The sequence below is a fragment of the Aquarana catesbeiana genome, linkage group LG07, assembly GCF_042186555.1.
Source record: "Aquarana catesbeiana isolate 2022-GZ linkage group LG07, ASM4218655v1, whole genome shotgun sequence".
Classification (NCBI taxonomy): Eukaryota; Metazoa; Chordata; class Amphibia; order Anura; family Ranidae; genus Aquarana; species Aquarana catesbeiana.
This window is the reverse complement of record NC_133330.1, coordinates 266,483,604-266,500,128: the sequence shown is the minus strand read 5'-3', so window position 1 is coordinate 266,500,128 and position 16,525 is coordinate 266,483,604. Positions and strand designations below refer to the sequence as shown.

Sequence of the window (16,525 nt, the reverse complement as noted above, 5' to 3'; positions counted from 1 at the left end):
CCATTCCTGCTTCTGCTTCAGCTGCTCCCTTGTTACCTGCTACACCTGGCTATCCCTGCATGCATCTGCAGCCACCTTGTTTTTCTGGCGACCCTAAGGCTTGTCGGAGCTTCATTAATCAGTGTTCTATCTACTTTGAATTTTCCAGCCATCATTTTCCAACTAATCGCACCAAAGTTGCATATATCATCTCTCTCCTTGCCGGTGATACTCTAGCTTGGGCCTCCCCACTCTGGGAATCACACGATTCTATCACCTCCGACCTCCAGTCCTTTTTGGATGCATTCCGGAAAACTTTTCATGAGCCTGCCAGAGTGTCTTCTGCTGCTAGGGCCCTCCTTCGTCTTCGTCAGCAAGGAATGACAGTCGGCCAATACGCAGTTCAATTCCATACACTGAACTCAAACAGAATAATGAGGCCCTTACTGCTACCTTCTGGCAAGGCCTATCTGAGCGTGTAAAGGATGAACTTGCTGGACGCACCATTCCTACCACATTAGATGATTTAATCGCATTGAGCATTCAAATAGACATTCGCTTTTAGGAGCGGGCCCTGGAGAAATCCAGATCCAGTCATTCCCCTGCTGGCCGTCCAGCACAGGTAGTCCAAAGACCTGTGGAATCCTCTCCGTCTTCAACCTCTCACACGTTGGAAGAACCTATACAGCTTGGGTGAACTCGCCTCATTCCAGAGGAACGTGCTCGGCGCATGGGATTGGGCTTGTGCCTTTATTGTGGCAATAAAAGTCATCTTTTGAACTCCTGTCCAGTCCGCCCGGGACTCCAGGGTCTAGGTCACTCAGAGAGAGGTGATCTAGACCGATCCTTTAATTTTGTCCGTTTCCCTCGTTTCACCCTTCCCCTGGCTATCCACTGGGCTCTAAATGCTCTCTGCATACGTGGACTCTGGAGCTGCCGAGAATTTCATTGAAGAATCTTTGGCTTCCGAGTTAGGCATTGCCTTTGTTGCCTTGGCTATACCCCTCTCCATGACCGCAGTAGATGGCTCCTTCTTGCCAATGAGCCCCATATGGTTTAAAATCCCTCCTATTGTGTTACGCATTGGGGTTTTGCATGAGGAGGAAATCTCTTTCCTAATTCTGCCTAAGTCCTCCAGTCTCATCATCCTGGGCTTTCCATGGTTGCAGAAACACTCTCCGCATTTTGACTGGAACTCATGACAAGTATTGGCTTGGGGTCAGCAACAATGTATTTCCAAGGTACTACCACCTCCTTCCATTCCTCTGGCTGAGACCTCCACAACTCCCATTTGCCTTCCCAATATCAGTCCTTCCAAAATGTTTTCTGCAAAAAGTCCGCTGATCGCCCTCCTTCTCACAGAGACTATGACTGCTCCATTGATCTGTTACCAGGGACCTCTCCTCCCCGTGGCCGAGTTTACACTCTATCTATCCGAGAGACACAAACCATGTCTGAATACATTCAGAAAAAGCTGCAAAAGGGTTTAATCATAATATCCAACTCACCTGCCAGAGCCGGATTTTTCTTTGTAGGGAAAAAAGATGGTTCTTTCCGTCCATACATCGACTACAGGGGTCTTAACGCCAACACCGTGAAGAACCGATACCCTCTTCCTTAAATTTCGGAACTCTTTGACATACTGCGAGGTTCTCATGTTTTTACCAAATTGGATCTTAGAGGAGCCTACAATTTAATAAGAATCCGGGAAGGAGACGAGTGGAAGACCCACTCTAACACCAGGGATGGACATTATGAATATCTCGTGATGCCCTTTGGCTTATGCAATGCCCCAGCTGTCTTCCAAAATTTGGGTCATGAGATCTTCCGCGACCTTCTGTATGTCTGCATTATTGTATATCTGGATGATATTCTTATTTTCTCACCAGACTTACCATAAGCATTTAAATAAAGGAATTGTCAAAAACTGTCTCTTGTCATTTTTAACATTTTTGACACTTTTTTTGTGAAATGGTAGAGGTACTTTTGTACCCCCTTAACATTTCACACAGGGGGGAGGGCCGGGATCTGGGGGTCCCCTTGTTAAAGGGGGCTTCCAGATTCCGATAAGCCCCCCCCACCCGCAGACCCCCACAACCACCGGGCAAGAGTTGTGGGGATTAGGCCCTTGTCCCCATCAACATGGGGACAAGGTGCTTTGGGGGGCTACCCCAAAGCACCCTCCCAATGTTGAGGGCATGTGGCCTGGAACGGTTCAGGAGGGGGGGTGCTCTCTCGTCCCCCCTCTTTTCCTGCAGCCTGCCAGGTTGCGTGCTCGGATAAGGGTCTGGTATGGATTTTTGGGGGGACCCCAAGCCATTTTTTTTTTTAGTTTTGGCGCGGGGTTCCCCTTAAAATCCATACCAGACCTGAAGGGTCTGGTATAGATTTTGAGGGGGACCCCGCGTCATTTTTTTTTTTTTAATTTTGGTTCGGGGTTCCCCTGTGGGGAATTCCCATGCCGTTTTTATCAATGAACTTTTATGTGTATTGTCGGACCGGCAATTCATTAATAGCCACAAGTAGTTTTAAATGACTTTTTTCCTTTGAAATGTCATTTTGCTGTCAGACTGTTTTAAATACGGGAAACATGCGCCCCTTTACAGGCATACTATAGACACCCCCCAGGTACGAAATTTAAAGGAATATTACACTTTTATTGTTTCACTTTAATCATTATTAACCCCTTCCCGCCGAGCGTACGCAGATGTGCGTACTCGGCTTTCGGGGGTTATACTGGGATGATGCCCGCAGCTGCAGGCATCATCCTGGTACCGTTGTTTAGAGCCGGCGATTGGCTATTGAATATAACAACCGATGTGGCTAAAAGCCACTTGGTTGTTATACCAGAGGAGCGGGAGGGGACATCCCCCCTCCCGCTGCCTCACGCCGCTCTTATCGGGCCTCCCGTTCGAACGGGAGGCCCGGTGGCCAATCGGCTGTCTCCGGCGGCTGGGGGCGGCCTAGAATGAAGCTGTGGGTGGCTTCGTTCCAGCCTTCTCATTGTAAACGCGGAAGCGACGTCATGACGTCACTTCCCATTTACTCGGCTGCCAATGGCGCCGATTTAAAAAAAATATACAGTGTTCAGAATCGCCGTTTTCGGCGATCTGAATACTTTGAAGTGCAAAGGAGGGATCGGGGGTCTTTTAGACCCCCGATCCCTCCATAAAGAGTACCTGTCACCACATATTACTGTCACAAGGGATGTTTACATTCCTTGTGACAGCAATAAGTCATCAAATTTTTTTTTTTTTTAACACAATTTATAAATATATAATTAAATAAAATAAATAAGAAAAAAAAATTTTTTTAAAGCGCCCCCCTCCCCGCGAGCTCGCGCAGCAAAGAAAACGCATACGGAAGTCACGCCCACATATGTAAACGGTGTTCAAATCACACATGTGAGGTATCGCCGCGATCGTCAGAGCGAGAGCAATAATTCTAGCACTAGACCTCCTCTGTAACTCTAACCTGGCAACTGTAAAAAAAAAATTTAAAGCGTCGCCTATGGAAATTCTTAGGTACCGTAGTTTTTCGCCATTCCACGAGTGCGTGCAATTATAAAGTGTGACATGTTTGGCATCTATTTACTCGGCATAACATAATCTTTCACATTATACAAAAAAATTGGGGTAAAAGTGTCCCTTTTCCCAAAAATTTGGGTTTAAAACACCGCTGCACAAATACCGTGTGATATAAAATATTGCAACAATCTCCATTTAATTCTCTAGATTCTCTGCTAAAAAAATATATATAATGTTTGGGGGTTCTAAGTAATTTTCTAGCAAAAAATATGGATTTTAACATGTAAACACCAAATTTCAAAAATAAGCTTAGTCATGAAAGGGTTAAAATCACTGCTCCTGAAAAAAACGGCCGTCTTTAAAACTTTTTTTTGCATTGATACATGTCCCCTGGGGCAGGACCTGGGTCCCCAAACACTTTTTATGACAATACCATGCATATAAGCCTTTAAAATTAGCACTTTTGATTTCTCCCATATACTTTTAAAGGGTGTTCCGCGGATTTCGAATTTGCCGTGAACACCCCAAATTGTTCGCTGTTCGGCGAACTGGCGAACAGCCGATGTTCGAGTCGAACATGAGTTCGACTCGAACTCGAAGCTCATCCCTACTGGTGGCCCTTTCCTCGTAAGGATGTCAAAGAGTACGTACAAGCTTGTACAGTTTGTGTACTATCCAAGTCTTCCACGTCTGCCCCAGCTGGGTTGCTTCTGCCCTTACTAGTTCCCGATATACCTTGGCGTTGTATTTCCATGGATTTTATCTCAGATCTACCCCTCTCAACAGGTTCTACAGTCATCTGGGTAGTGGTGGATCGGTTCTCCAAAATGTGTCACTTAATTCCTTTCCCAGTCTTGCCACGACTTTCATTAAGGAGATCTTTCATCTTCATGGGATGCCTTCACATATCGTCTCTGACAGAGGAGTTCCATTTACTGCTTGGTTTTGGAGAGCCTTGGCCAGCTCCTTTGGGATTAAATTAGATTTTTCATCTGCCTTTCATCCCCAGTCCAATGGGCAATGGAACGTGTCAATCAAAATGTAGAACGTTTTCTCTGTGCCTTTATCTCAGCCCACCAAGATGACTGGGTGGACCTTTTGCCCTGGGTAGAGTTTGCCTTAAACCATCACTCCAATGCCAGTTCTGGAAAATCTCCCTTCTTCATTGTTTACAGGCAGCATCCATCTGTTCCCTTTCCTGTTCCCATTTTTCCTCTTGTACCAGCAGCAGCTGAGGCCCAAAGGTCCTTCAAGTCAATCTGGAAAAAAGTCTCTGAGAATCTTCATCTAGCTGCTTCAAGGCATAAAACGGCAGCAGATCATCATCGCCGTCCAGCTCCTAAGTTCCTGCCTGGCGATAGAGTTTGGATCTCTACCAAGCACATCCGACTCCGGGTGCCCTCAATTAAATTTGCCCCTCGCTTCATTGGTCCATTTCCTATTCTCCGTCAAATCAATTTCAAGCTCCATCTGCCCTCTCATCTCAGGATACCCAATGCCTTAGATTTCTCCTTGCTCAGGCCACTGGTCCTCAATTGCTTCCACCCTTCTTCTCACCCCGCTCCTCTGGTTGATACCACGGATCACTATGAGATTAAAGAAATATTGGACTCCAAATACTCCCGAGGGAAGCTGCTCTATCTGATTGGTTGGGCTATGGTCTGGAGGAGATGTTTTGGAGTCCTGCCACTGATGTCTCAGCCCCACGCTTGGTGACCAGATTCCATAGGAAATTTCCCTCCAAGCCAGCCCCCAGACATGTAGGGGGGCCTCGTAAGAGGGGGGGGTATTGTCACAGATTAGCTGCGGAGCTGATCTGTGTCTTACCTTTACTGCTGTAGGTCGGCTGGCACCTGTTGTTCCACTAGCTCTGCTGCACTCTGCAGCTATGGGTGTCGCCAACCTCACCTATTGCTTAATATATAATTCCTTCCTGCTACTTCCTGTCCAGCCCCTCATGTGCGTCTCTATTTAAATTCCTCTCAGACCACTTTCTGGTTGCTTGAGCAACACTTGTTTCTGAGCTCCCTGCTTGTAACCTGCTTTAACCTGACCTCTCGTGAACCAACTCAGCTTGTTCTGATTTTGTTGTCTGCAGCCCACCCTGACCTTGGCTCACTCTCCTTTGCTTCATCAATCCATCCTTGTCTGACAGAGTCTTCTGGTACTTCCCTAGCGAGCAGGGTGGACCCAGGGGTCGTGACCTGGGGTCAGCACACAGCTAAGCCCAAACCCTGGTTAGGGGGTCCCTGGCAGAATACCAGCTGCACCTTAGACTCCACGCCCTGCAGGATCCCGTGTCACCTGCTTGCCTGTGGGATTCACTGTAAGTAGTACCGTGACAGGAGCCTTCAAATCTCTGCGTATCCTCCAGCAACATGTACCTGACACTGTGGTCAAAAAATTCTGGGGACTACTCCCTGCATGATGGTGGGGCTATGGAAGGAGTGACTGTGGAAAAGGAGCCGGTGGAATAGGCCGCTTTGCCAGCTGCGTTGGAAGGCAAACTACTCTGAGGGGTGACAGAGGATGAGGGCAGCTTTGTTATCCACTCCACCAACTCTTCTGCATGTTCTGGCTCAATAACACGGCCAGCAGCAGAAAAAAGGACAAGCATGCCCCACGGCCACCTGCAGAGAATGCACCATGTCCACAACCAGCACTGTTGACTGTAGACACAGAGGCTGCTTGCCCTCTTTTAGTGGCCTGTGAGTGTCTGTGTCATGAAGATCCTGCCAGTAATCGGCGATCCAGATGCACGGGAACACAGCCACAGGTTCTACAGCGCATGCACGCACGTTCACGGGTGCTGTCACGCACGGGCACGTGCGCGCGCACTCCCGCTGGTGTCAAGCGGGCTATTTAAACCGGCTTGTCACACTCAATCCCCACTGTCTGCCCTACAGCGTTCTGTGTGCCTAAACCTGATCTGATCTGTGTACTCTGTTATCTGACCCGGTGTCTTGTCAAATAGAGTCCCCTATCATATAGTGTCCTCCCTGTACTGCGCAGGCGCAGTACGGAGGACAAACGAGACGCCGAAAGTCTCCGAAGTTTAACAGCTGATCATCAGCTGTACACGGCGCCTGCGCTGTTATTCTCACCCTATGTCCAGGATCATTCCCTACTATCCAAGTGGACATAGAGTGAGAATATATAGTTGCCGAGCGCAGCGAGGCCGTGCCCGAAGCATGGCGAGCGAAGCGAGCCCGCGAGGGGCCCTCTTACACTGCCATCGCTAAGAACTGCCGAAGCGCCGTGTACAGCTGATGGTCAGCTGATCAACTTCGGACATTTTCGGCATCTCCTTCTGCTCCATACTGCGCAAGCGCTGCGCCTGCGCAGTACGGAGTGGACACTATCCGATAGGAGGACACTATATGGCAGAACACCGGCTTCCTGTTAGACCATCCAGCTATTCGCCTGCACCAGACCCTCTTGGCTTGCCTGACCATCCTTCTGTGTATTCCCTGGTACTTCTGCTGTCCGCCGGATACCAACCACCGGCTTGTTTGACCATCCTTCTGCCTGATGCCAGTATCCAGCCTGTTACCAGCTGCTTTGTTCCTGGTTCCAGTCCAGCGCTCCAGTATCCAGTCTGTTACCTGCTGCTTGTTCCTGGTTCCAGCCCAGCGTTCCAGTCTACTGCCTGCTGCTTTGTTCCTGGTTCCAGTCCAGCGCTCCAGTATCCAGTCTGTTACCTGCTGCTTGTTCCTGGTTCCAGCCCAGTGTTCCAGTCTACTACCTGCTGCTTTGTTCCTGGTTCCAGCCCAGTGTTCCAGTCTACTACCTGCTGCTTGTCCCTGGTTCCAGTCCAGCGCTCCAGTATCCAGTCTGTTACCTGCTGCTTGTTCCTGGTTCCAGCCCAGCGTTCCAGTCTACTACCTACTGCTTGTTCCTGGTTCCTGTCCAGCACTTCAGTTCCTGCCTACTTACCTGCTGTGGTTCCTGGTCCATTCTGCTGACCAGTCTCCAGTCTCCTCTTCAGCTTCAGGTTCCAGAGGGTGCCACCACTCCTGAACTTCTGGTGACTGTTGATCCTGCCAAGCACCCATACCACTCCTCACTCCTGGGCCCTCTGTCTCCATTCCAGAGGAACGGGAGTGAGAGCTGTAAGGGAGGTCTCTCTCTGCACTTCAGGCTCAAAACATACCAGGTACGTGACAGTCTGCCTCTCCTTGGTGGTCTTCCGGACTTGCAACACCACACTACACTGTATTAGATACTGTGTACACCGCCTGAAGTGTAGTAGAAACTGTAGACATTGTAATAGATACTGTGTACATCGCCTGCACTGTATTAGCAAATGTACTAAGGCTGCACTGTATTGTATACTGTGTACACCACCAGAAAAGTAGTAGAAACTGTACTACAGCTGCACTGTATTGTGTACTGTGTACACCACCAGAAGTGTAGTAGAAACTGTACACACTGTATTAGATACTGTGTACACTGCCTGCACTGTATTAACAACTGTACAATGGCTGCACTGTATTGTATACTGTGTACACCGCCAGAAGTATAGTAGAAACTGTACACACTGTATAAAATACTGTGTACTCTTCCTGCATCTAATAAACTATATTCCTTTGTTAGACGAAATTAAGAAGGAAATTAAAAAAATTTCAACGCGCCCTCTCTCATGGAAGGGGTGCATTAATACAGTTAAAATGGTGTTAGCTCCGAAAGTTTTATATAAGTTTCAAATGATTCCAATATTACTCCCACAGTCATACTTGAGAGCCTTGAGTGGGCTAATATCGAAATTTATATGGTGTAATAGAAAACCACGTATAGCATACAAGGTACTGAGTAGGGGGAAAAAACAAGGTGGTTTAGCTATCCCGGATTTCAAAAAGTATTATAATGCAGTGGCACTTTCACGGGTAATGGAATGGGCAAAAGAGGTGGAAGATAAGAGATGGGTCAATATTGAAAAAACTATGAGTAGTACACGGTTAAGTCACATAATTTGGAACCCCCCACAATATAGCAAACTAGGAGTAAATACGCACGAGATAACACGGAACACACTAAAAATATGGGTTTAGATCCATGCACAAAATAAATGGAACTATAATTCACCCCTGATTTATTTAAAGGATAATGAATTTTTTGAGTTGGGGATGAGATTAGTGGGAGGGAACTGGATAAAAAAAGAGAACGCACAATTGAAAGATATAATCAAGAAAGGTAAAATTAACACTTATCAAGAATTAGGATTAGACATGGATTTAATGACGATTGATGCTTGGCGGTACACCCAGCTGACTCACGATAAACTGCCACAGCATATCAGATACGGAGAAGATTTTAGGCCATTGGAGCAGCTCTGTATGAGAGAAAAATAAAAAAAAAATATATCACGATTATATAAAATTCAAATGATTAGAGACGAACTGGATGCACCGCCTTACATTAAGAAATGGGAAAATGAGTTGGGGTCACAATGTAATAAACACATTTTGGAGAAAATTTTGAATTCGACACACGGTTCTGCGGTAGATTCTAAAATGATTGAGACTAACTTTAAGTGCCTGGCAAGATGGTATGCGACACCAGATAATTAGTAAGTTTCAAACTGAGAAATCCGCTGAGTGTTGGAGAGAGTGCAAGGTTTTAGGAACAATGGCCCACTTATGGTGGGAGTGTCCCATCATTAAAGAATTTTGGAAGGAAGTTTTACAGTTAATAAAGGAAATTACAAACAAAGAAATCCCAGAAGATCCGTGGACATGTTTGTTCCATGGTACAGCTGACCCAGCTAGAGAATATAAAACATCTTTAGTCCCCATCTTGCTGAATGTTGCCAAAAGTCAAATACCGAAGAATTGCAGGAGGTGGAGAGCCCTAAAATTCAGGATTGGATTTTTTGTGTTAATGAAATATATAATCTTGAGAGGCTAGATGAAGGGGGAGTAGAGATGGAAGAAGGGAAAGAATGTAAAGACAAGCGTTTAAAACAACGTGGAGATATGTTGAGGAGATCATTCAATAAGTACAAAGAGGACAGGGGTGGGAAACTAATAGATTCTAAACCTTTGCCTTTAGTGAATACTGCCAGATGGGGGTGGGGGTGGGGGGTTTAAGGTTAATGGTGAGACTACTAGTAGAAAGCAATATTTTGTAAGTTTTTGCATGTTGTTGTTTTGTCATTTATGAAATAAAATAAAGAATTAAAAAAAAAGAAGTGTAGTATAAACTGTACACACTGTATTAGATACTGTGTACACTGCCTGCACTGTATTAACAACTGTACAATGGCTGCACTGTATTGTATACTGTGTACATCACCAAAAGTGTAGTAGAAACTGTACACACTGTATTAGATACTGTGTACACTGCCTGCAAAGTAGTAGAAACTGTACACACTGTATTAGATACTGTGTACACCACCAGAAAAGTAGTAGAAACTGTACTACGGCTGCATTGTTTTGTGTACTGTGTACACCACCAGAAGTGTAGTAGAAACTGTACACACTGTATTAGATACTGTGTACGCTGCCTGCACTGTATTGTATACTGTGTACACCACCAGAAGTGTAGTAGAAACTGTATACAATGTATTAGATACTGTGTACAACGCCTGAAGTGTATTAGAAACAGTAAACCACAGAATGCACTGTAGATATAGGCTACACTGGATGCAGAGTGTATATATATATATATATATATATATATACTCTGCATCCAGTGTAGCCTATATCTACAGTGCATTCTGTGGTATATATATATATATATATAAGACTGTGTATGTATGTATGTGTATATATATATATATATATATATATATATATATATATATATATATATATATATATATATATATATATTACATATAAATACACTACCTGCACAGACTGAATATAGATTAAACACTGAATATATAATCTATGCTAAATGCAGAGTATATATATATCGCACCAACAAAGCGAGTCAATGCAGTAAAAAAATGTTTCAATAAAAACAAAACAAACATTAAACCAAATGAAAATATACAACACAGATGAAAAGCAATGAAAACAATAAATAGTGGTACATTATATTAACTCTCAAAACAGAATTTAATACATTTTATTTTTTGTTTGATATTTTAAGGAAGATGTATTGGGATTACTTGGTGATACATCAAAGCTTGTGATAGCGATTGTACTGAACCTTACTAAGGTAAGATGTTCTTTTGTTTCATGATATCTATGCATTACCTTCAAAAATATGTAGCCGGGAATTAAAGAACACTTTTTATAAAATTGTCCACATAAATAATACCACCTAACTACTTTACAGTAAAAGAAAAAACTAATTTACCTTTATATCTTGTTGTTTATAGCTGAGCTGAACACTGACATGCAATACTGAAAGTGTCACTAAACCCACATCATAAAAAAACTATCAATAAATGGTGTATTGCATGCTGTTCATATTTACTCAGTCACTATGAGATTTGTTTTCTGTAGTCTGCAAAAAAACTTGGTTGACCCTGCTGCTCTCTATCTCCACCTTCTGTTCATGTCCCTAATTCAGGTATTTTGCAGCTGTAGTGGCAACTCTGCACATGCTCATTTTTCAGTAAGTTGCTATAATGAGCATTTCCTCCCTATCACATCTGAGCAGCCCATGTGACTATAGAGTCATACATGTGGGCATATATGGAGTGGTAAATGACAGCCATTCCTCCCCCCCCTCCTCCATGCCCACTAACCAGCTAAACACAATGTTACATAGTTGGTAAGGTTGAAAAAAGACACAAGTCCATCAAGTCCAACCTGTGTGTGTGTGTGTTTTTATATAAATAATACGTTGTATATCCCTGTATGTTGTGGTCGTTTAGGTGCCTATCTAATAGTTTTTTTTTTTTTTTAATTACCGTATTTATCGGCATATAACACGCACCGGCGTATAACACGCACCTCAATTTAGGAGGGAATTTTAAGGAAAAAAAACTTTTAGGAGGGAAGTTGAAGGGAAAAAAACTTACATTTAAATGCCCATCATTGCAGCCTTCTCAGTGCAGCCTTGCCCCAGTCCAGCCTTGCCCAGTGCAGCCTTGTCAGTGCAGCCTTGTCAGTGCAGCCTTGTCAGTGCAGCCTTGTCAGTGCAGCCTTGCCAGTGCAGCCATGTCAGTGCAGCCTTGCTAGTGCAGCCATGTCAGTGCAGCCTTGCTAGTGCAGCCATGTCAGTGCAGCCATGTCAGTGCAGCTGGACTGGACACTGGGGAAGACAAATTTGCAGCCTTCCCCAGTGTCCAGTCCAGCCTTGCCCCAGTCCAGCCTTGCTGAAGCCTGTGAGCTTCAAAATCGCCGACCGCGATTTGAAAATGGCGCCGCCGGCGCCGAAATACACAGAGCCAGTCCTCGGCTCTTCTCGGCGGCTCTCGTTTACTTTCGGTTCCACTCGGACGGTGAGCGGAGCTATCCGAAACTAGCCGAGTATACTCGGCTAGGTTCGGGCGGCGCTCGAGTGAAACCGAAAGCCGCCGAGAAGAGCCGAGGACCGGCACTGTGTATTTCGGCACCGGCGGCGCCATTTTCAAATCGCGGTCAGCGATTTTTTAATTCTGACAGGTCAGGATCGCAGGGGATCGGCGTATAACACGCACCCGCGATTTTCCCCTGATTTTAAGGGGAAAAAAGTGCGTGTTATACGCCGATAAATACGGTATCTATGCTCCCTGCTGAAACCACTGCATGTGGAAGAGAATTCCACATTCTTACCACTCTTATGCCCTGTACACACGGTCGGACTTTCCGACGGAATATGTGCAATCGGAGCTTGTTGTCGGAAATTCCGACCGTGTGTGGGCTCCATCAGACTTTTTCCATCGTAATTTCCGACACACAAAGTTTGAGAGCAGGCTTTAAAATTTTACGACAACAAAATCTGTTTGCGTAAATTCCGATCGTGTGTAGACAATTCCGACGCACAAAGTGCCACACATGTTCAGAATCAAGCAGAAGAGCAGCACTGGCTATAGAACGTCATTTTTCTCAGCTCGTCGTATGTGTTGTACGTCACCGCGTTCTTGACGTTCGGAATTTCCGACCAATTTTGTGTGACCGTGTGTATGCATGACAAGTTTGAGCCAACATCCGTCGGAAAAAATCCGATGGATTTTGTTGTCAGAATGTGCAATTGTCTGTACAGGGCATTACTGTAAAGAACCCTCTACGCGGTTTCCGGCTAAATCGCTTTTCCTCTAATTTTAGTGAATGGCCGCAAGTCTTTTTAAATGCCCTTTCACAGAAAAGTTTAATCCCTATTGCGGGGTCACCAGTACGGTATTTGTACATTGAAATCATATCCCCTCTCAAGCGTCTCTTCTCCAGAAAGAATAAGTTCAGTGCTTGTAATCTTTCCTCATAACTAAGATCCTCCAGTCCCTTTATTAGCTTTGTTGCCCTTCTCTGTATTAGCATCCTTCCTGGGGAATGAAGCCCAGAACTGGACAGCATACTCCAGGTGCGGCTGGACCAGAGTCTCGTAGAGTGGGAGAATTATCGTTTTATCACTGGAGTTAATTCCGCTTTTTAATGCATGCCAATATTCTATTGGCTTTGCTTGCAGCAGCTTGGCATTGCATAGTCATCTACTAGGCCCCCCAGGTCTTTTTCCATCCTAGATTCCCCCAGAGGTTCTCCCCCTAGTGAGTCTAGTGAGTAGATTGCATTCGTGTTTTTGCCACCTAAATGTATTATTTAAATTTTTTCTACATTGAACCTCATTTGCCATGCAGTTGCCCACCCCATTAGTTTGTTCAGATCTTCTTGCATGGTTTCCATATCCTGCGGAGAAGCTATTGCCCTGCTTAGCTTAGTATCCTCTGCAAATACTGAGATTGAGCTGGTTATCCCATCCTCCAGATCATTTATGAATAAATTAAATAAGGTTGGTCCCAGGAGAAAACCCTGAGGGACTCTACTTTCCATATTGGACCATTCTGAGTACTCCCCATTTATCACTACCCTCTGAACTCACCCTTGTAGCCAGTTTTCAATCCTTTGGTCCATGCCGACAGACCTTAGCTTTTATAGTAAACTTTTGTGGAAAACTGTATCAAATGCCTTTGCAAAATCCAGATACACTGTGTCTACCAGCCTTCCTTCATCTAGATGGCAGCTCACCTCCTCATAGAAGGTTAATAGATTTGTTTGGCAAGAACGATTTTTCATGAATCCAAGCTGATTACTGCTAATGATACTGTTTTCATTACTAAAATCTTGTATATAGTCCCTTATCATCGCTTCCAAGAGCTTGCATACTATTGATGTTAGGCTAACTGGTCTGTAGTTCCCAGGGATATATTGTGGTCCTTTTTTAAAGATTGGTGCTACATTGGCTTTTCTCCAATGAGCTGGAACCATACAAGTCTGTAGACTGTTCATAAAAATTAGGAACAACGGAAATTGGCAGTTACTTGACTGAGCTCCTTAAGGACCCTCGGGTGCAAGCCATCTGGTCCCGGTGACTTATTTAGGTTTTTCAAGTCTGTTTCTTATTTTATCCTCTGTTAACCATGAGGGCGCTTCCTGTGACGTGTCATCAGGATAAACATTGCAGTTTTGGTTACTGAAGCCCCCCCATTTCCCCTGTGAAGACCGATGAGAAGAATACATTCAAAAGCAATGGGGACGGGATATTACATGTAGATTAATGGAGGGATTACCTCCCTCTTATTCTAAGACACAGTCTGGACACAGGCTGGAGGGGCATGACACAGCCTGTGACTGTCAGAAACCTGTCCATGCTATTGCCAAAAAATAAGAGATTTGATTTCAAATATATGTTTGTATGACATTTTTTTTATAAGTTTTATCTTTGATAATGCACAAGGTCTTTCTATATGTTTCACTTCTAAGGATATCCATTGTTTTGAGGAGGGCAGCAAGACCTTTGACATTCCATACTCTATGGGAAGGGTTGGCTACACCACCTACTCAAAGACTAAGCCCCCGAGCACAGGAGATTGTGTTTAAAACAGTTTATTGTTATTAATTATTAAATTTTACTCTGTATTCCAAAGGCTCTTTTTTTTTTTAACTTGTGACCAGCAGCAGAGCACTAGAAGCTCCTGCTGCATGTTTCCCTGCAGACAGGCCGAGAAAGAGCTGAGTCATGTGATAGCTATATATAGATTAGGAAAAAAAGTTCTTTGAGTTTCTTTTATTAACCACTTAAGCCACGGACCATTTGGCTGGCCATAGACCAGAGCAACTTTTTCGATTCGGCACTGCGCCGCTTTAACTGACAATTGCGCGGTCCTGCGACGTGGCTCCCAAACAAAATCGACGTCCTTTTTTCCTCACAAATAGAGCTTTCTTTTGGTGGTATTTGATCACATCTGCGGTTTTTATTTTTTGCACTATAAACAAAAAGGAGCGACAATTTTGAAAAAAACGCATTATTTTTTACTTTTTTGCTATAATAAATATCCTCAAAAAATATATAAAAAAAACATTTTTTTTCCTCAGTTTAGGCCGATACGTATTCTTCTACATATTTTTGGTAAAAAAAAATCGCAACAAGCGTATATTGATTGGTTTGCGCAAAAGTTATAGCGTCTACAAAATAGGGGATATTTTTATGGCATTTTTATTAATCATTTTTTTTTACTAGTAATGGCGGCTATCAGCGATTTTTATTGGGACTGCGACATTATGGCGGACACGTCAGACAATTTTGACACATTTTTGGGGGACCATTGGCAATACAGCGATCGGTGTGATTAAAAATGCACTGATTACTGTAAAAATGTCACTGGCAGTGAAGGGGTTAAGTGTGTCCTAGTTTGTGTTCTAACTGAAGGGGGATGGGGACTGTGCAGGGAAGATAACAGATCGTCTGTTCATACTCTGTATGAACAGACGATCTGTCAGTTCTCCCCTCAGAGAACCGAAAACTGTGTGTTTACACACACAGTTCCGGGTTTTCCATGTGCCAGAGCGATCGCGGGAGCCCGGCGGTGATCAAGATGGGGGGCGTGCGCGCCCCCTAGTGGCCACAGGGCGAAGCGACGAAGCGACGTTACATAACGTTGTTTCGCCCAGCCGAGCCCTTCTGTCGCAGTACAAATGCGGCGGCTGGTTGGCATGTGGTTAAAATAATTAGTGACATCATCCACATACAAAAATAGAAGGGGCACTGTAAGATAAATAGTGTGTGTTTAGTATCACTTTAAAACAATATTCCACTGCAACTTAGTGTTTTAATCATCTTTTCTTTATTATAGCAACTTTCTGTGGTTGATAATTCATTATGTACTGTGGTAAGTTTAAAATGCATTTCTTTTTTGTTTGGCTTTGCATATGATGTCTTTCAAACTGTATTAGTCTTAGAATTTGCATAGTGAGTAGGATCTGCTATAGGTTTGGCTAAGTCATATATAAAAATTATAAGTATTATCAATTATCAAGTATTTTTTTTTTTCTGTGATATTAAAAAAAGAGGTTGAAAAAATATATTTTTTTATTTTCTGCTATAAAGCATATCCAATAAAATTGTATACTGACTGGTTTGCGTGAGAGCAATAGCGTCTACAAACTATGCTATAGATACTGGAATTTTTATGTCTTTTTTTATAGTAGTAATGGCGGTGATCAGCTTATAGTGGGACTGTTTTAGTGGGGTGGAAAATCTTACACTAACTGAAACTTTGTGGAAACTGACTAACTGCCACTGACATCTTCAGTGACACTAATACAGTGATCAATGCTAATACTATACACTGTCACTGTATAAATGACACTTGCAGAGAAGGGGCGATCATATAGTGTTCAGTGTGTCTAACAAGTGTTAATGTGTGTACTGGTTTTACTAAGCAATGTGCCAGTTTATACTCCCCGCTTTGTAGGGAGAGAAAAAATGGCACATTGTTGCTGTCTGTATAGAGCCCACACACACAGCTCTCTTCTGTCATTCGCTCATCTGATCAGCGGGTGCCAACCATAAATCAGTGGCCGGGACCCGCTGATTAGCTTGTGCTGCAGTGAGTGGCAACTCAAGCTTCCGGGTGCGTGCGCTCG

At 44.1% G+C, this 16,525-nt stretch overlaps 1 protein-coding gene across 3 annotated transcripts in view; it reads left to right on the top strand.

The window, feature by feature from the left end:
- Positions 1–16,525, top strand: part of LOC141102544 (ranaspumin-like) — an 88,686-nt gene that overhangs the window by 56,588 nt on the left and 15,573 nt on the right. For all 3 annotated transcript variants that reach the window (XM_073591469.1, XM_073591468.1, XM_073591467.1), the window contains 2 exons: positions 10,605–10,673; positions 15,733–15,768. In XM_073591469.1, the coding sequence (XP_073447570.1) occupies positions 10,605–10,673; positions 15,733–15,768 (105 nt within the window). The remainder of the gene's footprint in view (positions 1–10,604; positions 10,674–15,732; positions 15,769–16,525) is intronic.